Raw genomic sequence first — 27,184 nt, forward strand, 5'->3', positions numbered from 1 at the left:
ACACAGCTCTTCCTCTCCTTTCAACCAGATGATCCCACAGTAGCTGCACGGGTCTCAAGCTGTCTGGCGGACATCTCCACATGGATGAAGGAACACCACCTGCAGCTCAACCTGGCAAAGACTGAGCTTCTCGTCCTCCCTGCCAATCCGTCTCTACAGCACGACTTCACCATCCAGCTAGAGTCATCATTAATCACCCCATCAAGATCGGTCAGAAATCTTGGAGTAACGTTTGATGACCAGCTGACCTTCACAGATCACATTTCAAAGACAGCTCGATCATGCAGGTTTGCACTGCACAACATCAGGAAGATCAGGCCTTTCCTAACTGAGCATGCAACACAACTTATCGTCCAGGCCCTGGTCATCTCTAGGCTTGACTACTGCAATGCCCTTCTGGCTGGACTCCCAGCATGTGCGACCAAACCCCTACAGATGATCCAGAATGCTGCAGCTCGTCTTGTCTTCAACGAGCCCAAGAGGGCCCACGTCACTCCTCTGTTCATCTCTCTGCACTGGCTACCTCTAGCTGCTCGCATCAAGTTCAAGGCACTGACGCTTGCTTACAGAACTATCACAGGCTCAGCTCCCTCCTACTTTCACTCACTCCTACGAGTCTACATCCCTACCAGACACCTACGATCGGTCAACGAGCGACGTCTCGTGGTTCCATCACAGAAAGCCACAAAATCACTTTCCAGAACATTCTCATTTACAGTTCCATGCTGGTGGAACGCTCTCCCCACCCTCATCCGGAATGCAGAATCCCTGACAACATTCAAAAAACAGCTGAAAACCAATCTCTTCCGTGAGCACTTAACCTTATAGAAAAAAAAAATAAAAAAAAATAAAAAAATAAAAAAAAAATAATCCTTTCCCTTTGAAACATCACTTATCAGGCTTAGGCTACTCTGAATAATACCTGAACTTCGTATTTTGAGCACTTCCTGCGTTGTTGTTGCTTTTGCCTCTTTATGATGACTCGCTGAACTTAGTCCTAATTTGTAAGTCGCTTTGGATAAGGGCGTCTGCTAAATGACTAAATGTAAATGTATGTAAATGTAAATGTAAATGTCATCCCATGCATGAAAAGGGAGACAAGTGAATGCTTCCCTAAAGAAACACCATCAACTAGTGCATGCTCATCAAAAATCTACACTACATACACTCACCTAAAGGATTATTAGGAACACCTCTTCAATTTCTCATTAATGCAATTATCTAATCAACCAATCACATGACAGTTGCTTCAATGCATTTAGGGGTGTGGTCCTGGTCAAGACAATCTCCTGAAACTGAATGTCAAAATGGGAAAGAAAGGTGATTTAAGCAATTTTGAGCGTGGCATGGTTGTTGGTGCCAGACGGGCCGGTCTGAGTATTTCACAATCTGCTCAGTTACTGGGATTTTCACGCACAACCATTTCTAGGGTTTACAAAGAATGGTGTGAAAAGGGAAAAACATCCAGTATGCGGCAGTCCTGTGGGCGAAAATGCCTTGTTGATGCTAGAGGTCAGAGGAGAATGTGCCGACTGATTCAAGCTGATAGAAGAGCAACTTTGACTGAAATAACCACTCGTTACAACCGAGGTATGCAGCAAAGCATTTGTGAAGCCACAACACGCACAACCTTGAGGAGGATGGGCTACAACAGCAGAAGACCCCACCGGGTACCACTCATCTCCACTACAAATAGGAAAAAGAGGCTACAATTTGCACGAGCTCACCAAAATTGGACAGTTGAAGACTGGAAAAATGTTGCCTGGTCTGATGAGTCTCGATTTCTGTTGAGACATTCAGATGGTAGAGTCAGAATTTGGTGTAAACAGAATGAGAACATGGATCCATCATGCCTTGTTACCACTGTGCAGGCTGGTGGTGGTGGTGTAATGGTGTGGGGGATGTTTTCTTGGCACACTTTAGGCCCCTTACTGCCAATTGGGCATCGTTTAAATGCCACAGACTACCTGAGCATTGTTTCTGACCATGTCCATCCCTTTATGACCACCATGTACCCATCCTCTGATGGCTACTTCCAGCAGGATAATGCACCATGTCACAAAGCTCGAATCATTTCAAATTGGTTTCTTGAACATGACAATGAGTTCACTGTACTAAAATGGCCCCCACAGTCACCAGATCTCAACCCAATAGAGTAGGGATGTGGTGGAACGGGAGCTTCGTGCCCTGGATGTGCATCCCACAAATCTCCATCAACTGCAAGATGCTATCCTATCAATATTGGCCAACATTTCTAAAGAATGCTTTCAGCACCTTGTTGAATCAATGCCACGTACAATTAAGGCAGTTCTGAAGGCGAAAGGGGGTCAAACACAGTATTAGTATGGTGTCCTAATAATCCTTTAGGTGAGTGTATATCTGAAGTGAGCTGGAACCAGACCTGCAGAAAAAAATGGCTCCTGAAGGAATACCAGCAATGTAGCACTCTCTGCACCACAATGCAAATAGTCACCTAGCGTAGAACCTCCTAGTAGAGGCGATTCTTACATTTAAACTGGTCTTCGTGATCTCCAACAAATGACCAAAATGAATCAGTCAGCCCTGTACAAAGGCTAAAACTAAATTTTTCATATTTTTGGTTGACGAAATCACACACTGTCCCTAGTCTGGGAGAGTTAGGGTTAGTGTTAGCCTGGACTTCCTTCATAAACGGTGACAAGGCGTCTGTCATAATCATGACAACAAACTCTGTCTAAAGGAAGATTTGGAATCTATTTGGCAAGATTTACTACCGCTATGCACCAGCGCAAACGAGCCTCTTTTAGCGTTAAAAGACTACTGTCATGATTTACTAAAGACACAGTAAGAAATTAGATCTGAAACGGCGTGGAAATGGTTATTTTTGCGGCTGATCTTATTGCATATGCATTTCTAGGAGTTTCCCTTTCAGATACAGTATTTATGGGAGGAGAGTCTTTAAAGTCATTGCAATGTGAGCATTTTAGAGAGCTGTTAAGAGCGGCTTGAGCATGACAAACACCCAACCACTTAACACTCTTTACGTACATTTACATTTACATTTATTCATTTAGCTGACGCTTTTTTATCCAAAGCGACTTACAATTGCTATATATGTCAGAGGTCGCACGCCTCTGGAGCAACTAGGGGTTAAGTGTCTTGCTCAGGGACACATTGGTGTCTCACAGTGGATTCGAACCCGGGTCTCTCACACCAAAGGCATGTGTCTTATCCATTGCGCCACCACCCTTTACGTGTGTCCTTACTCGTGTTACTTCCTGATTAAGAAACATCTGAGGAGCGATGGCATGTCCTGTGGGCGCGAGCACCATCAGTCAACGAATTGGTGTGATTCTATTCAGGCTTCAGGCATTCATTGCACTTGGAGGGTGTTCTCATAACATCAGCTACTGACGAAGCATCAAAATCATACATCCTTAATTTACACTTACTGTGAACTACAACGCTTACACTCAAGAGACCTCTCAACACTAATGAAAGCAAATTTAGTAGATACAGTGCATGCATACAATTTAAATCGATTGCTGTATTTCACAGTTAAAGCCTCAGTTAAACAGATTGCATTGTGTAGAGAGATTATTTAGCCTAATACTACAAATATTTAAACAAAAACTCCAAGTTCAGTTGCTTCAAGGTTTTATTTAAAGAGAACACAGCTTACCTCTTCCTAGTCTTTTTCCTTGGTGAAGGTCATCTCTGTGCACTTTAAAAACCAGCAACTCCGACTCAAAGCCTGGAGAACAAGAAGACTCCTCCGCAAATCCACACAAAAGGACCTAATTTGAAACATATTAAATGTTGGAACATTTACACATTTTGAAATCTACATTTCGATTATTTAATCACTTCCAGCACAACAGCAGTATATGTGGGCTAAACTGTGGATCATTTCCCATTATTTTGCCACAAATGACTACATCTTTCAAATTACATGGATTCTTTTGTCAGTCAGACACAACCCGGATTGTGTTGGAGGATTATATGTTTGTGCGGATTATTTTGTTTTGTAAACGAGGCACAGTGTACATGGAGAGTTCACAAATAAACTTTTGTTGACAGATGAAGCGTCATGTCTAGAAAAACTTTCCAATGTAATTTAAATGAATTAGATGTTTCATAAGTAAAATGTGAGGTTGCACATTATTGGTGCAGAAACTGCAGATATTTTATGTATTTGTAAATGAAGCACCACAATCACACACTGGTTACATCATGTCATAACAAAAGTTAACAAAATTCAGTAACACTTTATTTTACAGTGTCCTTGTTACATATGTTACATACTTACCATAGAAATAACAGTAACTTATGCATAATTACATGTAACTGACCCTCAACCAAATCATAAAATCAACCCCTGCAAAAGGTGACTTATAATATAAAAATAACATTGGCGGCAATAAATGGCATTTTATTTTTCTCTCTTAAACCTTTGGTATTGCTTTTTGGTGGATTTTAAGAAGTTTAGCTTTTTAATACTAGCACTAAACTTCATTAAACATATCAAAGAAAGTGCATTTATAATGTCAAATAAAATCAGCTTCTCAAGAAATAAAAATAAATATATATACATATTCTCTGAACATGATTGAGGACAATCACTCAGACGTCCAAAGGTTTTGGAAATCGTCTTGGATAAAATCCTACCTTACAGAGGAAAATAATAACTCCCAATCTCCCAATCTTCATTGTCTCGATTCGAAACAAAATGTCTTGAAATTTCCTTCAGGTCCTACTTCATAGTTGGCTTTTAAGTTTTCACAGGGGGTTGGAGTGTTAATTGTGTTTGCTGGTCGTGGGTATATTTCCTGTTTTGAGTGTGAATGGTGTCAGATTAAAAAAAAATGATTACTTTCAAAATGTAAACTACCTGCATTTGTTAGTGTATATAAGGTTCATTATATAAGTATTTCACAATTTAGTGCAGTATTTTAACAAAATGACTGGAGCCGAAGAGTTCTGTACTATCTTAATAAGGCTGTATCTGTTAACATTATAACATCGAGGGCAGTCACATACTTTTATAGCTAGAAACCGGGTGAAAAATATTCCCACAGAGTGATTTTTAAGTACTTTTTGACAGTGTTGTACAAATGGCAACAAAGCAAAAAAAGAAGAATATTTTGGTGGAGTAAAACTGTTTCGTGACATGCGTTGTTTCGTGACATGCGTTGACAGCGCATGTTTCGTGGTCATAATGAACACAGATTAACCTGAAAATGTAGTAATGTCATCAGTAATTAAATAACATGTAGTAATCTCACCATAAATGCATTTAATTAAATACTACTATTTTTCACAGTCATCTTTTTACTTTAAGACCGGGGTAAATCAAGGAAAACAATTAACTTCAACAAGGCGACATAATGAACAACACTCGTCTCATTTGTGGAGGTGGAAAAACAAGTTCTTTGTGACATGCAAGATTTATTGTATAAAGATTTAAATTATGCAAAAGAAAGGGTATGAGTCGGCTGTTTTTGTCAATTAAGTTTTAATTTAAAATTTATGCGATTTTAATATAAGTGCAGGTTAAATATTTTACCACTTGCTTGAGCAACTTAATATATCATTATATAGAAGTAATGCATTGAATAATACTTTGTTTAAATTGTGTTTAAACGTGAATATGTCTATTAAAGTGTGTATATGTGTACAAAGAGAATCGTAATGCTGACAAAAAACTTTTTTTAAATAAAAGTTGCTGATAACTTCTGGATTTGAAATACAAATAGTGAGTATGTGTTTGTTGTACAGCCGCGGATCAGTTACACGCACTGCAAACGCAGCATGTGTGAAAGCACTATAGCACGTGCTGCTCCTGCAAAAGATTCTGGTCAAAACAGCATTTACTCTCTTTTTTGTATTTTCCTGTTATCACTGTAAAGCTGTTTAGAAACGGTCTGTATTGTTTAAAGCGCTATAGGCTACAAATAAAGGTGACTACATTTTTGTTTAAATTGCTAAGTATCATTGATTATGGTCATCTTTTAACAAATCTTTATACAGTCTGCATTACCATCTTGAATCTTAGCCCAAACTGTTATTCTCAGCTTCTTCTTTTTTTTTTTTTCTCTATTGCTAACAAGCATCGGTCAAAACTGAAGCCACAGTCTCTTCACACAGTCAGCGAAACAGAAGTCTGTGAGAACTAAACAGTGAATCATTTTTCATTTAATTTCATGACAGCATCTTCTAAAATCCATAAGCCTAAAAATTCCTATATATGTGCAGCACATTTTTGTCAAATGTTAACACACTACTTTCCAAACTGATAAAATAAATTCAAAACAGAATGACAGCATATTTTGTGCATTTCTGCAGTATGATCTTGAAATATATAAAAATCATAGCAGTAAAATATTTACAATAAAATGAACAATCATTCCAAACACTTTGCAATTTCAGCTGAAAGCCTACTCAAACTGTCCTGTTTTAGTCTTGTCTTCTTTTACTTCCATTTTTTTCCCCTCCTTGGTACTATTTTTCGAAGAACCATTTTCTCTTAGCGCACAAAACCAAACTGATCACACTAGTTACTCTTTCAAAACCTCATGCTTATCTCTTGCACTCGATCCTGCTCTGTGTTCACAAATAGCAAATGATGTCTCACACACACACAAGAGGTGTTAGTGAGGCCAGCAGAGGGTGTTTACCCTGTGGTCTGTCAGGGTCCTAACGCCCCAGTATAGTGATGAGGACTCTGCTGTAAAAAGCACCGTCCTTTGGATGAGACATTAAACCGAGCCCCTTATTATCCACATCAGGGGCTTTTGCACCGGATAGTTATAGGAACTCAGTTATTAACACCAGGGCAGTCGTCTGAGAACTAAATTCCCCCTAGTGCCATTTCACTGGTTGCATTCACATCGCCAGTAGGAACTGAAGTGACATGAGCCGGCAGAAAGCGACAGCGCAGCATTCAACAATGTCAACAACTGGAGGATGGAGGACACTATGATTGGAGCTGTGCTTTTGTTTTCTGTTGTGGGTTTTGAGATAACAGAGATGGAAAGTAGACGTATAAGTAATGCAATTGATAGAGCAAAAAGGAGGGCCTTAAGACAAAATCTCCAGCAATCTTTTATTGACTTTATTACTGTTATTATTTTTATATATGTATATAGTGATAGGCGTCGTATTCCTATAGGTAGACGTGGATCAGCTGAGAGTCAGCTGATGCAAGCTTGACTAATGTGACCTGCCAGAACTGACACCACGCTTGATTTCATTCATGTTTTGCTTCGGAGCCGAGCGGGTGTTCAAGCGATCGCTCATTTCCAGATCACCTTCACAGAAGAGAAAATTAAGAGAACAAAACATTATTGCAGTTTTTATTGCAATTAGACAGCGTGGCATTCGTCTCTGGGCGCTTCAGCTACAAGAGCAGTTTCCCTAAAAGAGAAGCACGGGCTATCAGCATCTTTTTCAAGATGTCTTTTCTTCCGTGTGTAACCCTCACTGCGAGGGCATGTCCATGTTGGTCTTGCGGTCACCACTCTCCTTCTTCACAGAGGCACGAGTCCCCTCTGCTGCTACCCAGCCCCCTGCCGCTTCTCGTAGTAGAGCCGCAGTTCTGGTTCACACTCTGGGTGACCTGAGGGTTACAGTGGGAGCGTTTTCATCGGGTCCGCCCCCACGAGCCTCCCACTCCTCTAGCATGCCATGTGCCGTCAAGTTGCCGAATATTGGTTCAGGTCCCTCTGTGAGGCACCCTGTATCTCATTTGATTGAATGTCGATTGCTGCATTGGGGATTGGGCTTTTGTCCTCTGGAGCGGATGAGGAAGCCGAGCTGCCCCCCTCCGGGGTTGTAGCTCATTCTGAATCGGATTCAGAGCTGACGGCCATGCTTTCCTGTTCTGCTGTGGGCATTGTGTCCTAAGCACTCGCGGCTGGATGACTGGTTCCTGGGTGCGGCGCGATTCACAGCCGCAGTCCGCCCCAGTGCCTTTCTTCCCGCTTGAGGAGGTTCAGAAGAAGTGGAAGGCACCTTTTACCGCCCAAAGCCGTTCTTCTTCCTCCTCCACTCTCACTACCCTCGATTGCGTGGCCACCAAGGGTTAATGTGGACGTTATGTGGTAACGTGGACCATTTGTGGTGCAAATTGAAAAGTGGAATCATCCGTTCCTCCCGTCCAAGGCGGGTAAGACGACGGCAGCTCTGGCTGCTAAGGTTTACTCCGCCGACCTGACAGGCCGCCTCCACCCTGCATGCCATGGCCATCCTGCAGGTCCATCAGTCAAAAGCTCTCAAACAGCTGGGGGTAGTTGTGGGAAGTCAGAAGGGTAGTTCTGAGCCGGGGTTGTTGCAGGAACTGCTTACGGCGACTGACCTTGCCCTCTGTCCGGCAATGAAAGTCACACCGCAGTCCCTCGGCCAGACGATGTCCACTCTGGTGGTCCAGGAGCGTCATCTCTGGTTAGACATGGCTGAGATGAAGGACGCCGACAAAGTTTGCTTTCTCGACGCCCCCATCTCCCAGGCCGGCCTCTTCGGTGACACTGTCGAGGACGGAGACAGAGGCCATAAAGCACATATTGCCCCAGCGTTTCACTGTCACCAAGTCACCGCGATTTTACAGTCCGTACTTCATAGTACCCAAGAAAAGTGAGGGGGTTACGGCCAATCTTTGATCTGCGTGTCTTGAATCGGGCCCTGCACAAGCTCCCGTTCAAGATGCTCACGCAGAAATGCATCCTTCGTGTGCATTCGCCCCCAGGATTGGTTTGCAGTGATCAACCTGAAGGATGCGTACTTAAATGTCTCGACACAGACCATGTCTACGCTTTGCGTTTAAGGTCGAGCATATCAGTACAAAGTCCTACCCTTTGGCTTGTCCCTGTCTCCCCGTGTCTTTACCAAGGTCGTGGAAGCTGACCTTGCACTACTCAGGGAGGTGGGCATTTACATCCTCAACTCTCTCGACGATGGGCTCATCCTGGCCCAGTCCTGAGATCAGTTATGCGAACACAGGGACCTCACCCCTCTGGGGCTTCGGGTCAACTGGGAGAAGAGCAAGCTCTCCCCTGTGCAGAGCATCTCTTATCTCGGTGTGGAGTGGGACTCGGTCAACATGACAGCAAGTCTCTCCAGCGAGCGTGCACAGAATACGTTCAGGCGGAAGACAACAGTTCCACTGAAGCAATTTCAGAGGCTTCTGGGGCATATGGCATCCGCAGCCTCTGTCATTTTATTAAAGGCTGTTTGTACCTGAATCAACATCTGTGTGTGCATTCCTGCTACAAACTGTGACAACTATATGTAAAGGCAAGGGGGAAAAAAAGGATTGCAGCATTTCTGATTCTTTCTTGTTACATATGCTTCACAGTTTTTATTATTTGTTTTGGTACTGATTTTACAAGGTTTGAACCTCTTAGTATAAAAATCCAAACTGATCAATGTAAAATGCTGTATTTGATTCTGTTTGTCTTCCTTCACATGCATCTCTGATTTAAACATTGCAGAATTAACTACAGCATACATTCATTGTTAAATTTGTACAGATTGTTTTTTTTACTTCTAGCAGCAAATTCACTTTTTGCATTAATATGATTAATATGATTAGCCTTTTGCTTGACTCTATGTTATCAAAGAGCTAATAATGTGTTGCTAATTGTTACGGCCCTTAATCTAATTTGGCTCTTTCAAAACACACAAAAGACAAGGACCGAACATATCAAAAATCACAGACGATTGGGGTAGCATTTCTGACGTCAACCACGCCATAAGTTTTAATGAGAGGATATTAAAACACCTCAATAGATAAACAAACAATAATCATAAATCAACAACACAGGTAGGGCAGCTACAAGAAAACAGGAACCCTTAACTACACCTATTGTTCCAGGAGAGATCTTACCTAGCTCCCGAAAAGAACTGTAACGGGTGAATCTTCCGGGCAACTGCTTACCTTCGCTGTACTAAATAAATAACAAAAAGTGTACTAAGAAAATAACACCACTACCTGGTTTTAAAGAATGAAATAGAATCAGAAAAACAATCATAATAATCGCTCCAGCATGACGAGGCGAAGCGAGAGTGAGCTCGCCACAAGGCGAGAAACCCCCAGCTGGCAATCAGGCGAGAGAGGCGGAGAGAGAGAGAGCACGCCATCAACACCGTCACGGCTTAAATAGCAGGAACTCCCATGACGTCACTTCACTTTTGCGGTGCAGGAAAAATCCCTTCTCAAAACTCCACCTACGAACTCAAAAGATAATCACACACACTAACGGTTCAAAATTATACCCACACGTAACACCCTCACCCTTAAATTATTAATTGTAGGAATGAAAGGATCTTACCTCAGAGTAAACTACAATTAATTCAAATACGAGATAAAGCGTCAGCAATCACGTTATCCTTACCCCGAATGTGACGAATGTCCAGCTCAAACGTCTGTAAAAACAAACTCCAACGCATCAGACGTTGATTATTATTTTTCATTCGATTGATGAAAATCAGGGGATTGTGATCCGTGTAAACAATCAGTGGGTGCGAAACAGAACCGATATAAACATCAAAATGTTGAATGGCAAGGACAAGGGCGAGCGCTTCCTTCTCAATAGTGGAGTAACCTCGCTGATGTTTATTAAATTTACGTGAAAAGTAGCAAACGGGATGCTCAACACCAGCCGGGTCTAATTGAAGGAGAACAGCTCCTGCACCGGTGTCACTTGCATCAACAGCAAGAAGAAACGGAGTAGAAAAATCAGGAGCGGACAAAATAGGAGAATTGACTAGAAGTGCTTTGATTTTCTCGAAACTCGATTGGCAAATCTCAGACCATTTAAATTGAACCTTAGGACTAAGAAGGTCGGTTAAGGGCGAAGCAACAACAGAAAAGTTCTTACAAAAATTCCTGTAGTACCCTACCATACCCAAAAATCGGCGGAGCTCACGACGTGTGTTGGGCACGAGGAAATGAGTGATAGACTCGACCTTAGACTCAACAGGTCTAACCTGACCGCCACCAACAATCTTTCCCAAATAAATGACCGTTGCTCGACCGAATTCGCACTTCGCTAAATTAACCGTAAGGTTAGCTCGAGACAAACGACTGAACAACGCATTGAGTCGTTCCACATGTTCTGACCAAGACGTGCTGTAAATGACCAAGTCATCCAAATACGCTTCAACGTTATGCATGCCTTCGATGACACGATTAACTAATCTCTGAAAGGTTGCCGGGGCATTTCATAAACCGAAAGCCATTACATTATAATGGAGGAAATGATCTGGTGTCACGAACGCACTGATTTCTTTTGCGCGATCTGACAAGGGCACCTGCCAGTATCCTTTAAGCAGATCGATTTTCGTAACGAACGCAGCATTTCCAACATGATCCACGCAATCTTCCATACGAGGCAATGGATAACTATCTGGTTTGGTCACAGCATTAACGCGTCTAAAGTCAGTACAAAAACGAAATGTACTGTCAGTCTTTTTAACCAGCAAACAAGGTGAGCTCCAAGGACTAAAGCTTTGCTCTGCGATGTCATTTTCAAGCATGAAAGCCACCTCATTTTGCAACAGAATTCTCTTTTCAGGACTTACCCGATATGCGTGCTGTTTAATAGGCAACGAGTCACCAACATCGATGTCATGCTCTATTAACGAAGTACGAGATGGAACATCAGAGAACAAATTACTGTACGTCCGAATAATATTAGTTACGACAGCTCGTTCAGCAACGGTCAAATGGGAAAGATGCGAGTCTAAGGTTCGGATCATCTCAGAATTTTTCAGTCTTCCCGCCACCAGTTCTGTGGAAGGAAACTCTACATCCTCCTTGAAAGTGGAATCATCACCGGTGTCCGATACAACAGAACACAATGGGCGGATCAAGGCTTCAGGTCTAGACAGCACTTCAACTTCAGGTACATCAGCACTGGACAGCGCCTGTGCTCCGGTCACCGTAAAGTCTGTGAGTGAAACACAGCCGAGTTCCGTCCAGACAAATCTGGCGGTCTCTCGAAATACGGTTTAAGCATGTTAATGTGACATAGACGAGTTTTTTTTCTTCTGTCTGGTGTCAAAACAACATAGTCAAGCTCACTCACTTTTTCTTTCACTTGATAGGGACCATAATAACGAGCCTGCAATGCAGACCCAGGCATTGGCATCAGCACTAACACCTTGTCACCAGGAGCGAAGCTACGGAGTCTAGCATGACGATCAAAACGCTTTTTCATTCGTTGCTGTGACATCTCCAAGTTCTCTTTTGCCAACTCACATGCACGACGCAACTTGAAACGAAATTCTGAGACATAGTCAAGAATGTTGTTTGGAGTCGTATCACTAGTCCAATGATCTTTAATCAACTTCAATGGGCCACGGACAGTATGCCCGAACACTAACTCGGCCGGACTAAAGCCCAACGACTCCTGCACTACCTCCCTCACTGCGAACATTACCATAGGCACTCCTTCGTCCCAATCTTTTTGAAATTCAAGACAAAACGCACGCAGCATTGATTTTAAAGTCTGGTGGAACCTTTCGAGTGCTCCCTGGCTTTCTGGATGATAACAACTTGACGTACAGTGTTGGATATGCAATTGACTCAGAGCTTGCTTAAACACACGGGACATAAAATTCGTACCTTGGTCAGACTGAATAGTACGCGGAAGACCAAACAATGAGAAACATTTAATAAGTGATCTTACAATCACCGGTGCAGTAATTTTACGCAGAGGAATTGCCTCTGGAAAACGCGTTGACATGCACATTATGGTAAGCAAGTATTTATTTCCCGACTTCGTGCGAGGCAAGGGACCGACACAATCGATCATCACACGCTCAAATGGTTCACCGATAGCTGGAATTGGATGTAACGGAGCAGGTGAAATATTCTGGTTCGGTTTTCCCGTCACTTGGCACATGTGACAACTTCGGCAATAACTTGCTACATCAGTTTTCAAGCCTGGCCAAAAAATTTTTCGAAGTATGCGATCGTACGTTTTATTCACTCCTAAGTGACCAGCAAATGAACTATCATGCGCAAGACTCAAAATTTCGGAGCGATACGAGGAGGGAACTATTAGCTGCCTAACGATTTGCCACTCATCATCAGCAGATGCAGTAGGTGGTCTCCACTTCCTCAGCAACACCCCATCTTCCACAAAGTATCCTTGCGATACTTGCTCGAGTTGCTCAGCAGGAACAACAGCTTCAAAGAGGGACGACAATTTCTCATCTTTCCTCTGTTCAACAATAAGCTGCTCGCGGGACAGAGACAATTTATTAGGCCCCATAAAATGTTCATCTAATTTATTAACGGCAAGATCTGAACCGTCAACAAGGTCTGAACACTTGACTTCACAAGGATTAGAATGAGAAAGGAACGTATCACTCAGATCCAACTTACACTCACTTTCTGATTCACTAAGGCTTTTATCTTTCAGTCTCTGAGTCATAGCGCGAGTAACAGCACATGAGGGAAAAATCTCAGGGTATTTCTGAGCTAATGCATCAGCAGTAGGACAGAGAAGAGAAACATCAGTCACCTCAGGGCTGGCAAAAACTTTTCCTCCCGCTAAGTCATTCCCTAAAATAAATGTAACATCTCGAACAGGAAGACACGGTCGCACTCCAACAACAACGCGGCCAACAACAAGGGAAGATTCAATTTCAATCTCGTGCAAAGGTACCTTCACGAAGCCCATCTCAAAACCCTGTACTAAAACACTTGAACCAATAGAGCTCTCATCAGACAACGGCAGTATTCCTTCCAGAATAAAACTCTGAGCAGCCCCTGTGTCACGAAGTATCCTGACTGGTTTGCGTAAAGCATTACCTGTCAGAGATACAAATCCGTCCATCATAAACGGCACATACCCCTCATCTTTACACATGTCAGCTTCCGTAGCCAACAACCCAAGTCCTTCCACTTGTGGCGTGGACGACATCAATAAACCTACCGGTTTAGGAACACTTTTTTTCTTTTTGAGCACATTGCACTCGGAAATAATGTGTCCACGTTTCTTACAATAGAAACAAACAGGTGAGAACACAGACTTATCAGGACTCACCGTCACTTTATCAACGGGTAGAGAGCGTTCAAAATTACGCTGAGAAGACCGAGGACTGTTACTAGCTGATGGTAACTTCGGTGCAATGCTAAACACATTCTTATGTGTAAGCACATATTCGTCCGCCAAAGTAGCAGCAGCAGAACATTTAGAAGTTTTTTGCTCATTTAGATAGGTTACAACGCGCTCTGGTAAGCAGTTTTTAAATTCCTCTAAAATAATCAGTTCACGAAGCTCTTCAAAAGTTTTCACTTTCATGGAAGCACACCAACGATCAAACAGTGACTCTTTCTCCCGAACAAACTCAACGTAAGCCTCGTCAGTTTTCCGTAAATTACGAAATTTCTGACGATAAGCCTCGGGGACTAGTTCATACACTCTGAGAACAGATGTCTTCACTTGATCATAGTCAAGAGAATCTTCAACTGACAAAGAGGAAAAAACTTCCTGGGCTTTACCCACAAAAACACACTGCAACAACATGGGCCAAAATGTTTTCGGCCATTTCATGTTAATGGCGACGCGTTCAAAAAGAGCAAAAAACGTATCCACCTCTTGTTCTCGAAAAGGAGGAACAATACGAATATTACGACTTACGTCGAAATCAGAAGTATCTGACACACCCCTTTCACGAGATCTCAACTCTATCTCTTTGAGACGGCACACTTGTTCTACTTCAAGCCTTTTCAGTTCAAGTTCATGTCTCTCACGATCTCTCGTTCTCTCTCTCTCACGCTCCCATTCTTCTCTCTCCCTCAACAAAACTATATCGTGCTCTTTAGCTTGCAGCTCCAATTTCTTAATCCGCATCGCGAGCTCCTCGGAACTACCCTCAACTGATTCAGGAAAATCCGTCATCTTTTCCTCATCACCAAAAACGCCCTGATCATGCAATGAATCAATAAGCAACATCTGAAGTTCGCATTTAGTTGAAGTCTTACGAAAACGTCCGGTTATTATAAGGAAAAAAAATTAACGAGCACTACACGAGAAAATTCACACCAATCGACTGTGATTAAACAAAGTTACTCAAAGTTACTCAAGTAACAAATACAAAGTGTGAGCAGATCAAAAAGATCAAACACAGCCACACAAAATTCAATCTCGGACGAGCGCCCAAATATGTTACGGCCCTTAATCTAATTTGGCTCTTTCAAAACACACAAAAGACAAGGACCGAACATATCAAAAGTCACAGACGATTGGGGTAGCATTTCTGACGTCAACCACGCCATAAGTTTTAGGCCATGTCCACACTAATACGTTTTCATTTGAAAACGCATCTTTTTCTCTCCGTTTTGGCCTTCCGTCCACACTGAGACGGCGTTTTTATTAATGAAAACGAAGCTTTTTGAAAACGCACTCCAAAGCGTATACATTTGAAAACGCCGTTTTTGCGTCGTAGTGTGGACTGTGAAACCGGAGGGATTTAAAAACGATGACGTAAATTTAGTCATGTGACGCATATTGTACCAATAGATATTCATGTTTATACCAGTAGTGTGCCTGTTATGTGCTATTCACTTTCACACTGTTGCTAAAAAATATTCTACATTGCACACTCTTCATATCACAGTCCTGCAAAGATGACAGAATTTAGCCTACTCACATTTGCTGTCCTGCGGTGATACATGAGAGCAGTCACGTTTTAGACCAAACATACGGTGACTGCGTGCGACCTGGACGCATCAGTGAATGGTGAGATATTTTACTAAATAAAATTATCCTGTCAGAAGAATTGCGCGATAACTTCATTATTTATTTTTCCATCTGAATCATATCAGTGAGCTTTTGTGGGGTTTTACACATGCGCAGTAAAGGTGAATTGAGCGTTTTCAGGCGTTTTTCAAAAGTTTCTCATCCACACTGAAACGTCCGAAAACGCTTGAAAACGCTAGTGTGGACGGAGAGCGTTTCTAAACGAAAACGCCGTTTTCAAATGTATCCGGATTAATGTAGAGCCTTAATGAGAGGATATTAAAACACCTCAATAGATAAACAAACAATAATCATAAATCAACAACACAGGTAGGGCAGCTACAAGAAAACAGGAACCCTTAACTACACCTATTGTTCCAGGAGAGATCTTACCTAGCTCCCGAAAAGAACTGTAACGGGTGAATCTTCCGGGCAACCGCTTACCTTCGCTGTACTAAATAAATAACAAAAAGTGTACAAAGAAAATAACACCACTACCTGGTTTTAAAGAATGAAATAGAATCAGAAAAACAATCATAATAATCGCTCCAGCATGACGAGGCGAAGCGAGAGTGAGCTCGCCACAAGGCGAGAAACCCCCAGCTGGCAATCAGGCGAGAGAGGCGGAGAGAGAGAGAGCACGCCATCAACACCGTCACGGCTTAAATAGCAGGAACTCCCATGACGTCACTTCACTTCCGCGGTGCAGGAAAAATCCCTTCTCAAAACTCCACCTACGAACTCAAAAGATAATCACACACACTAACGGTTCAATATTATACCCACACGTAACACTAATGTTACACAAACCATGTTACTGTCACCATCTCAGAGTCAGTCAGCTGTCTTTTAAAAATCAGCATCCTTAGAAACGTTTTGAACATCATAGAACCTCAGTGGAGAAAGGCATATAGTTCATCATAACATCGAAATATACATCATATACATAATTCACCTGCTATATTGCAAAAAGTACCTGATTTTTCATATCAACAGAAAAAATATACCAGGATAACCTGGCTTCTCTTGAGACTGCCCTGCTTCACGTCATTGTAATGATATGCTAAAGCCTGCCCGCATGTCAGCGTGATTGGTTCATGGTAGTTTGTGATGTCAGAAACACAGGCGATTTCAAACGAAATCTTTGGTTCAATGCAGTTTTAAGGAGATAATACTCAGCAAAGGTGTTGACTTATTTATTTACACATGGTTTGTCTTAAAGCATATTAAAAACACCACATAGACATATAAACTACATTAAAAGTTTGATTTTCACCACAGGGGGACTTTAAGAAAGATTGGTGATGCATTAAACATAATCAAAGAGTCCTGTCATTTATATCCTCTGGGACATTCTACCAGAAACGTACATTATCTGTCCTTGAATTGTTACAGTGAATAAAAAAGTATTTCATCCAAAAATTTCTAAAACTGGCTCATAGTTGATTTCTGTGAGTTGTTCTGTAAAGGAATATGTCATTCATTAGGTTCTCAGATATTTTTTTCTTTATTAAAAACACTTTTGAAAATTACAAATCCTGTCCATGCCCTTGTCCTCAGCCAAATTGGAGCTACAGCTTTCATAGTTTTGTTATGCTACAAACTGTTATTTAAAAAAAAAAAACTCATCAATAACAAGTTTAAGCTGTTATCATTCACATCAACTGATCAAAAACATAAAATTATATATAAATTCTACAAATAAATTCTATTTTATAACTTTTCCCATGTTTTGGTCAGTCCTGTCACGTTTACATAAAACTCTACATAAAATGTGTGAAATACACCTTTAAGGGTATCACTCAGAGGAAGTGACATCATTTGACCCAGGTGAAGCTTACATTGATTAAGGCTGAATTGTTTCATTGAATTGTATGATTTTAAGCTTGTTTTTGTATGTTTTTTTTAGGAAGACGAGCTAAAGGGTCAGGCCCTGTCACGGTTAAACATTCCAGAAAATAATGAAAATGTTTTAAATCCAAAACATGTCTAAAAAGGTTATTGAAATTCCTTGCTTGTATGTTAACAGTTTTTATGCTAGCATGCTAGCAGGCTGAGTAATGGCAGTTTACAATGGCCAACCGTCAGGCCCTGTCACATCAGGCCCTGTCACATTCCTGTGTGACACGGCCTTACAAATTAATGTTATTGTTCTTTTTTATTACATTTATTGCATATGTTATGTATTTAACGCATGCAATAGTAAAATGAAGGCCAAGGTGCTTGATTTTTATACAACTGTGGCCATGGAAGTGATTTAAACACCTAAATTCAATTATTTGGAGGGCTGTCCCAATACTTTTGGCAATATTATGTATGTCCTTGGCTGAAATTTTACCATAGTCTAATATTTTCTTTAACATTAAAATTATAATAATAATTTAAAAAAGAAATGCCAATCAAAACTTAAATAAAGAACACAAAACATAACTTTTTCTGCATCATCAAAATCCATAAAGTCAGTCCTGTCACAGTACCGTCAGTCCTGTCACGCCATGGTCAGTCCTGTCACACAGGAAATTATGATAAAAGTGTACTATTTGAGGAAATATTAATTAATTAATCTCTTTAACTGTGTAGATGAAGGTGGGGGTATATATCCACTACTATGTTTTTATAAAAATCTCCTATGTAAAGGTAGTTATTTTACAACTATATGAGTGCCTGCGGGTATTCTGTGATTTTGTGTACTACAGTTGACCGAAAAGTTACTTATATTTCTTAAAGGAATTATAAAACCATGTTAGATACAATCAGGGACATGTGATCAATAAGAAAATGCTATCTGTATCAAAGAAATTCATTAGGAAACCATTCTAACATATACAAATTTGTCTGTGACAGGGCCTGACATTTTAGGGGTGAAATGCGTATAAAAATGTATTTTATTTAATCATAAAAACATGCTGAGATGGGATGATATGTGTTTCTCATAGTTTAACATGTCCTCCATATGTCTCAACGTTCAGATTTAAGAAAAATATATTTTTTTCCCCAAGATTTTTTAAAGTGGAAATGTACGTTTCTGGTAGAATGTCCCCTCTAATTCAATTATAAAATAAACTTCTCTTTTGGATTTAACCTTCTTCACAGCAGAAGTGGGCAAAGGGTTGATAGATGAATCATTTCAGACAGAATGTATTGCTTGAATCCTCCAATTCAGTTACCAGGGTTCCTGTGCCAGTTGCTGGAGCTTCACCTGCACACAAGCACAGACATCAGAAAAAGGCCAGCAATAATTCTCCTCTTAAAAAAGGAAACAGAAATTACCATCATCATCCACGGCCAAAATGACAGCTCTGTATTTGCCATCTTTGACAAAGGGAGATTCTCTATCCATAGGGCTCCTGACTTTAATAACTCCAGTGTCTGGAGTAACACTCAGCCAGCCGGCAGGATCACTGCCAATGTTATACCTGGAAGGAACCAAACATACAGGTTAAAACTAGAAATGTTCAGCAAGAACAACTTAAGTCTTGCCTGGTGGTTTAAAAACATTTGAAGTTCAAAGGATATACAGGCATGATATGATTTAAATTCTGCGTAAGAGAGATTTGACATTGTAAGGAATATTAATAGGTAGATAGTTGCTAAGGTGGTTCACAGTAGTTAATATTGTGGTAGTGAGGCTGTTTGACAAAAAATAAATAAAAAAATGAATAAAAATCATTAAAAGTCTATCAAGACTATGTGATTTTTATTGTTCTACAAGATCTGAATCTCTAGAGAAATCAGTCAGAATTTTCAAATGGAATAATGATATTTTGGTGGGTTGATTGTCTATTGTGTAGGGGAAAATTATTAGCAAAATGTCTTACGTTATCTTCTGTGGTTTTCCATTGTCTGGATCAGTGGCTTTATAAGTAATTAATTCACTATCAACTGGTGAATCTTCAGGTTTGTTAATAACCTTCTCCTTTGGATTAAACTCCGGAGGCTCATCAACATCTTCTACATTCACAGTGACTGTGGCAGTGGAAGTGGCCAAAGAACCGACAAATGGATCATCGTTCTCAACAATCACAAACAGAATGAATAACTTGTTCTTCTCAAAGTCCAGGGGCTGAATGGAAAAGAAAGTGTCTTTTACTAAAGGAACATGATCACGAATTTCCTTTAGAAACACATGAGCAACACACAGTACCTTTACAGTGGTGATGATGCCCTCTAGCTGGCTGGGTCCAGTACTGACACTGAAAAACCCACTCTTGTCACCGCTAATAATCTTATATTTGGTTGACCAGGCAGGAGATCCAGGTTCATCTCCATCAGTAACTGTAAGTCTGGCCACTTCAGCTCCTACTTTATTCTCTGGGACAGATACAGTGTGCTAAAACAAAGTAGTATGGCGTATATAAGTACAAATAAAGTTGTAACACACATTATAATATTCTGAATGTATTAATATATATTACCGTGGTTTGCTCAAACTGAGGTGCGTTATCATTGCTGTCAGTCACAGTAATAACAGCTGTGCCAGTGGTTACATAACCTTCTCCAGCCCTGTCAGTAGCCGTAATTAACACAGTATATCTGGGCCATTTCTGAAAAGAAAGATGTTTTCAGGTGAGTTTGTTTACATTAAATCATTCCCCAATGTGAGATCCATTCATCATTTCTCACCTCTTTGTCCAAGCCTAAAACATTCACACGAATTCCTCCAGTAACAGAGTTGATTGTAAACAGGTTTGGTTTTGGCAATTCTGGATCTTGCTTGACGATTGAGTAACTGATAACACCATTGTCAGTATCCTCAGTATCATCTGCATCAGTGGCTGTGACTGTCATAAACTCATGACCTTCAGTGAGAGAAGAAGAAAGACTGATTCAGTGAAACTGAAGAGGCATTTGGGGAAAAAACTGCTAAACATTTCATTGAGAAACTGCATCATACACCTACCTATACCAGCAGCTTCAGGAACACTTCCACTGGGATTTTGTGTAAAAACAGGCTTATTATCATTTTGGTCCAGCACATTTACAATTATTTCCATTGGCGTTTCTACAATATTCACATCAACTCCAGTAGAATGAGCTACAAGCTAAAGACAGGAGAAGAGATACAGGCATGTTAAGAGACAAATATCTGAGGTTGTTTGAAAACACAAATAAATGAAGAGTGATATATTTTAGTCCATTTTCTGTTAGTTATGAGTTAATATAAAATTGCAGTTGAAGAAAACTGACTTTATTTTTAGTAGATATACACATAACAAAAACCTTTTAGAACAAAAAGTCGATTTTAAAAGTTAGAGAATATAAAAAATCAACTTACTCTGTATGAAGCTTTTCTTTCTCTGTCGAGTGGTCGAGTCACAAACAGATTCCCTGATAATCTTTCTATAAAAAAAGTCCCCTTAGGCTCCAGATCCGCTCCTTCACCTGTGATCCTGTATTGCATCTGAAATTCCTTATCAAAGTCCGACTTTATCTAAATACAGAAGAAAAAAAAAAAAGAAAAAAAAGATACAATAAAATAATATGTTAATAAGAAAAAATAACAAAATATGAAGATAACAGACAAAACTCCCTCGTCCGTCTAATTTTGAACTTTTCCTTCATGACTTTCTCTCACCTGGTGCAGTTTAAGTGGGAAAGGACCTTTGCCATCCTCAAGTAAATTGATTGGAGGAATAACCCAACCTCTCTTTGCTCTCTTCAGACCCGAAGACGACTTTGGAAACATCAGAACCAGATCGTCAGAGGAAGATTCCATCTGAAAAAGTTAGTAAAAGAAACTGAGCAACAAAACATGTTTGTTAACAGTTAAATAATGGATAATGTTTACTACAGCTACTGACTGTATTCAAATCAGTCTGTACCAGTATTAATATATGAGGAGGGTAAAATTGTTGGGTCCCTTTTCAATAAACCAATTTAGGGTGATTCGAGACCTCTTCACTTCATCTCTGCTGAACATTATTTCCTTATAATAAATGGAGTACAATATAAAACAATGTAAAGTTTAGGTAATCTTAGGTTTTAGGCTTTAGCTCTGCATAAATACAACATTGGAATTATGTATTTGAGACTGATCAGAGAGAGCTGAGACAAATTACATTCATCAGCAGGGATTGGAAACATCATCAATTTAACACAGGCCTCCAATAATTAGTCCTAAACATGTACAGAAATTGAATTGTCCATTTACAGAACCATAAACCACACATAAAAACTGAAGTGTCCAATAGAGGTCAGGCTTGTACTGACAGCAGTTTCTGGAAGAACTTGTTTGTACCTGTGGAGAGGAGATGTTCATGACCGTGTCCATGTGATGGTCCTCATGATGATGATGATGGACACGCTCAACTCTGACAGATACCGTGTGCTTCTTTCCACTGGAGTCCCAAGCGTCCACAGAAAACACCTTGTGGCCTTCATGAAGAGTCACTCGTCTCTTCAGCGTTACAGTCCCATCCGTGTTCACATCAAAACCCTTGTCAGAGGACTGGAAGAGCGTTCTTGTTCTTCCATCGCATGCATTAAAAATTACTGTCAGAAAAAGAGATTCAGTTGGCTCATTAAAACATCTTGTCACATGTAAACCTGGTTCCCTGAGTTTTAAGGCTACATGCTAATCTTTTCATGCACTTTTCATGTAATTATTAAAACATTAAAACATTTCTCAATCGATTTTACACATTCTGTGTTCAGAGTGGAAGGCAATGGTATTAGTGGAAAGAGCAAGATAAGCAAATATAATAAGACATGGACAGAGGAAGGGAGGAGCAAGGTGTAAGACGAGGGAGGAGAGGTAGAAGGATAGGGAACAGACGGGTTTCATATTAAATCAGAGCCACCCAAATTGACCATGTCATAAATTATAATTTATAATATGGTCTTTCCTTAAGAGAAGCTGGAGAGAGAGCCCATCCCAATAAAAACATTGTGTCACAGTCAATGTCCCTGGACAACAACTTCTGCAATCTCCTGGTGTTGTGGCACACAACACTAGCCACGTTTCCATTACTCTTCAAATTGCGCAAATTGAAATTGTGAATTGAAAAATACGCCCAATGGAAACACGTCAATTTCGCAAAAACTCCCATTTATCTCAAACAAGTTTTTCCACTCGCATGAGGAGGTTTTTCAGGCAATTCGAAAAAGAAATATTTCGCAAAACTGGAATGCAAACAGTTTTTGCGCATTTACAGGGCGCCTGGCGTAGATGACGTGGTGTGTTTGGACAGAATACGAGACAGAGTTCTTTATTTAATTCATATAAGACAGAAGAATTACAAGAATAATGGATTCTAAACCTCAAAGAAATGCCACAATCAAGACCTCAAAGCAGAAATGAGGGAGAAACACCCAGAAACACCTCATATGTGCCGCTCACAAGTATAAGGGTCTTTTCTTGCCATTAATGATTGGATAACACACACATACGTCTCCTTTGATTAATAACAATGGCCAGTGCGGTGGCTGAGATGCATAAACCTACCAACGTCTGTTGCTATGATTTGTGGAATGACTTATCACAAGAGGAAAAAATGAAGTTTTAGTCGCATAACATCGGTTAATAGAAACGCAGACATTTCACAATCGTTTTTTGTCGACATTTAGAAAAAAAAAAAAGCAAGAAAAAAAAAAAGCAAGAGTTTTGCGCAAATCTGTAATGGAAACACTCCTACTGTCTTGGGTCTGCACAACACAGAAAGACTTCTAATTTTTTTTAACTCCTTCAATGAAATCCACTTTCCTCAGGGTGATAAGGAGCAAGTTGAGGGAAATTGTGTAGATATTTGGGACAATTTCCAATTTCACCATTCAGCACAAGTGCAAGAGTGGTTTGAGCATCACCCACATTTCAGAATGGTGTTCCTTCCAGCATATTCTCCTCATGGAGATGGAAGGTACAGTGCATCCTGAAAGTATTCACAGCACTTCACTTTTTCCACATTTTGTTATGTTACAGCCTTATTCCAAAATTGAATAGATGCATTATTTTCCTCAAAATTCTACAAACTATACCTCATGACATCGTGAAAGAAGTTTCTTTGAAATCTTTGCAAATTTATTAAAAATAAAAAACGGAAAAAAATCACATAAGTATTCACAGCCTTTGCTCAATACTTTGTTGATGTACCTTTGGCACCAATTACAGCCTGAAGTCTTTTTGAGTATGATGTTACAAGCTTGGCACACTATTTTTGGGCCGTTTCTCCCATTCTTCTTTGCAGAACCTCTTGAAGGGTTAGTTCACCCAAAAATGAAAATTATATCAGAAATTACTCTCCCTCATGTTGTTCCAACCCCGTAAGACTTTCGTTCATCTTCGGGACACAAATTAAGATATTTTTGATGAAATCTGAGAGCTGTCTCACTCCTTCATAGGCTGCTAGGTAATTGCATCTGCCGGCTCAGAAAAGTTAGTAAAGACATCGTTGAAATTACCTAGCAGCCTATGAAGGAGTGAGACAGCTCTCAGATTTCATCAAAAATATCTTAATTTGTGTCCCAAAGATGAACGAAAGTCTTACAAGGTTGGAACAACATGAAGGTGAGTGATTACTGATATTTTTTTATTACTACTTATGTAGTTGCCTTGATATTCTTTATCATTCCGATCCTTTATTGTATATTATGATGCACTAATTGTTTACATACCAAGGCTGTTTTTATTGCTGCCTAGAAAACTTGTATTTTATTCATAATTTTTATCCCCTTGTGTACTTTGTGTAACTTTATGTTGTCTTGCACCTTCGCTTTATCTTGGCCAGGTCGCCGTTTCAATTGAGAACGTGTTCTCTACGTGCTCACCTGGTTAAATAAAGGTAAAAAAAAAAATATATATATATATAATTTTCATTTTTGGGTGAACTAACCCTTTAAGCTCCACCAGGTTGGAGCATCGGTGCACAGCCATTTTCAGATCTCTCCAGAGATATTTAATCAGGTTCAAGTCTGGGCACTGGCTGGGCCACTCAAGGACATCCACATAGTTGTCCCGTAGCCACTCCTTTGATACTATCCTGATAGATAATACTAAAAATATTGTATTATTTTCAGATGCTTCAGTGTTTTGTATAAAGAGATCAGCCTACCTCTTCCTAGTCTTTTTCCTTGGTGAAGGTCATCTCTGTGCACTTTAAAAACCAGCAACTCCGACTCAAAGCCTGGAGAACATGAAGACTCCTCCGCAAATTCACACAAAAGGACCTAAATTGAAGCATATTAAATCTCTTTATGTAATACATATACACTTAAAATTGAAAGTATTTCCAGCACAACAGCAGTCCATGTGAGCTAAACTGCGGATCATTTATCATTGCTTTGGCACAAAAATGCATTCAACTACTAGCTCTCAACTTCATTAAACCTCTTAAAAAACACATTTAAAATGTCAAATAAAATCAGATTTTTAAAAAATAAAACAATTCTCTGAACATGATGAGTACAATCAAACACTAAAGAGATCCAAAGTTTTTGGAAAGTGCCCTGAATAAAATCCTACCTTACAGAGGAAAATAAGAACTCCCAATCGCACAATCTGCATCGTCTCAATTTGAAGCCAAATGTCTTAAAAAGGTACTTTAGGTAATACTTCCTTGTTGGTCTTTAAGATTGCACAGCTGTTTAATTTCTTGAGTTGCTTGAGTTGCACATTTATTATCTTTTTAGGGGGGCGGGGTCGCCTAAGGGAGTGGCATTAGAGATGTAAATTTGATAGAAAAAAATTAAAAAATAAACTTAAAATTCTAAATACCTGCCTTTTTCAGTGAATGAAGACTACAGTATATCAGCATTTCACAATTTAGTACAGTATTTTTATGATTTGACTGGATCTAAGGGGGTCTATGATATGGAAAGCTGTATCTGTGAGCATTTTAAATAACCTCAAGGGCAGTTTCTGGACTCACATGTTTTTCAGAAACCTGGTTAAACAAGTGTTTGGGAACACAACAAGGATTTCCACAGAGAAATGAAGTCCAGAAAAAGTTTAAGTGTGCAGTAGAAGTACAACTTTTACACAATTATATATTATTTACCATTATTTGCCTACACAAAACATTCTGGCCAATATTGAATTTTTTTTATTTCCTAACAATATTTCAATTCTGAAGTCACTTCGTACAAAAATCTTTATACAGTCTGCATTACCATCATGATATGAATCTTTGCTAACACGCATCGGTCAAACCTGAAGCCACAGTCACAACTCTTCTCACAGTCAGAGAAACAGAAGACTGTCACTAAACAGTGAATAATTTTTCATTTCATTAAATGACTGCATCTTCCAAAAACCATAAACTCTTTAGTCATTCATACTCCACCATCTTCTATGCAGTTTGTAGTTAATTCGCCTTTGTACTATTTTTTAAAGTAAAGTGTAAAACTGTCGCAGAAGAATGAAGGGCTTTTATTAATAATAAAAAATACAAAACTCAAACAAAGACCATGAGGGGGAAAACAAGAGACTTGACCTGACACATGAGGTTACATTCAACAACAATTATTTTTTATTTGTTTATTTCATTAATATTTGTAAAAAAATGTTTTACATTTACAATAAAAAAAATAAAAAAGTGTTTATGCAGCATTTTGTATTATATAGACATGGATAAGTCTCATAATGTAGGGGATGTGGCCTGAAACCTAAATTCACACCACACAATTGCTGTGTGTTTTGTATTTTATTTTGATACATTTGATGAGCAATGTACATGATGCACTTGATGTACTTTTCCCCTCATCTCTGATTATAATATATAATGAGAACATTTGGTTTAATCATTAGAACACAACAGTCTGATCTTCTTTCAATTTAGTACTTTTAACAAAACGTTTATTCAACAGCAAACAATGTCAAGTCATGTCGCCTTTACTTATATAGCGCTTTATACAACACAGATTGTTTCAAAGCAGCTTTAAATGGATAAACAGGAAAATAATGATTAAATGATGCAAACAGAGTTAAATTATATACAGTATACACACACACACACACACACACACACACACACACACACACACACACACACACACACACATTTTTACTTTTTATGACATTGACAAAAAATGACATCAAGATTGTGTATACTGAATTAAAGTTCAACTTTGAAAAACAATAAAAATACATGCAATGCACATTACAATGCAAGATGTTTCAAATTACCCTTGTTGGTGAATTAAAGATGTTACAGTAATTCAGCTACAGTTGTCACATTGGAAAATATACATTACCTAACTCACATTCTAAGAGATATACAATTCATTAATTATAAACGTGTTGTTGCAGTGTGTTAGCAAATGTTTTATGATGATATAACATAGCCATTGGGTTGTATGCTAGAACAGATGTTCTCAGTGTGAAATGTTAAGATATTAGTAGCCTTTAAAGAGTGGTAAAAAAAATTCCACTTGCTTGTGAAAACATTACCAAAGCGAAACTGTAGACAGGAAGAGACTGGCCACAGTTATGTTTTCACATGCTCTGTGGTGTTATATAA

At 39.6% G+C, this 27,184-nt stretch overlaps 1 protein-coding gene across 1 annotated transcript in view; it reads right to left on the reverse strand.

Moving 5' to 3' along the window:
• LOC309492970 (EP-cadherin-like) overlaps nt 1-25,297 on the reverse strand; it is a 42,186-nt gene extending 16,889 nt beyond the window's left edge. Inside the window, exons 1-15 of the mRNA XM_082161999.1 lie at nt 25,189-25,297; nt 24,779-24,893; nt 21,970-22,223; nt 21,307-21,447; nt 21,007-21,162; nt 20,632-20,773; nt 20,355-20,530; nt 20,147-20,275; nt 19,876-20,061; nt 19,550-19,794; nt 19,002-19,147; nt 18,865-18,930; nt 13,653-13,798; nt 4,648-4,683; nt 3,662-3,776 (exon numbers count right to left, since the gene is read on the reverse strand). Of these exons, the coding sequence (XP_082018125.1) occupies nt 3,662-3,776; nt 4,648-4,683; nt 13,653-13,798; nt 18,865-18,930; nt 19,002-19,147; nt 19,550-19,794; nt 19,876-20,061; nt 20,147-20,275; nt 20,355-20,530; nt 20,632-20,773; nt 21,007-21,162; nt 21,307-21,447; nt 21,970-22,223; nt 24,779-24,893; nt 25,189-25,230 (2,095 nt within the window). The 5' untranslated portion in view covers nt 25,231-25,297. The remainder of the gene's footprint in view (nt 1-3,661; nt 3,777-4,647; nt 4,684-13,652; nt 13,799-18,864; nt 18,931-19,001; nt 19,148-19,549; nt 19,795-19,875; nt 20,062-20,146; nt 20,276-20,354; nt 20,531-20,631; nt 20,774-21,006; nt 21,163-21,306; nt 21,448-21,969; nt 22,224-24,778; nt 24,894-25,188) is intronic.
• Nucleotides 25,298-27,184: the final 1,887 nt, after the last annotated feature.

The sequence above is a fragment of the Leuciscus leuciscus genome (genome assembly GCF_965113295.1).
Source record: "Leuciscus leuciscus genome assembly, chromosome: 2".
In the NCBI taxonomy this organism is placed as follows: Eukaryota; Metazoa; Chordata; class Actinopteri; order Cypriniformes; family Leuciscidae; genus Leuciscus; species Leuciscus leuciscus.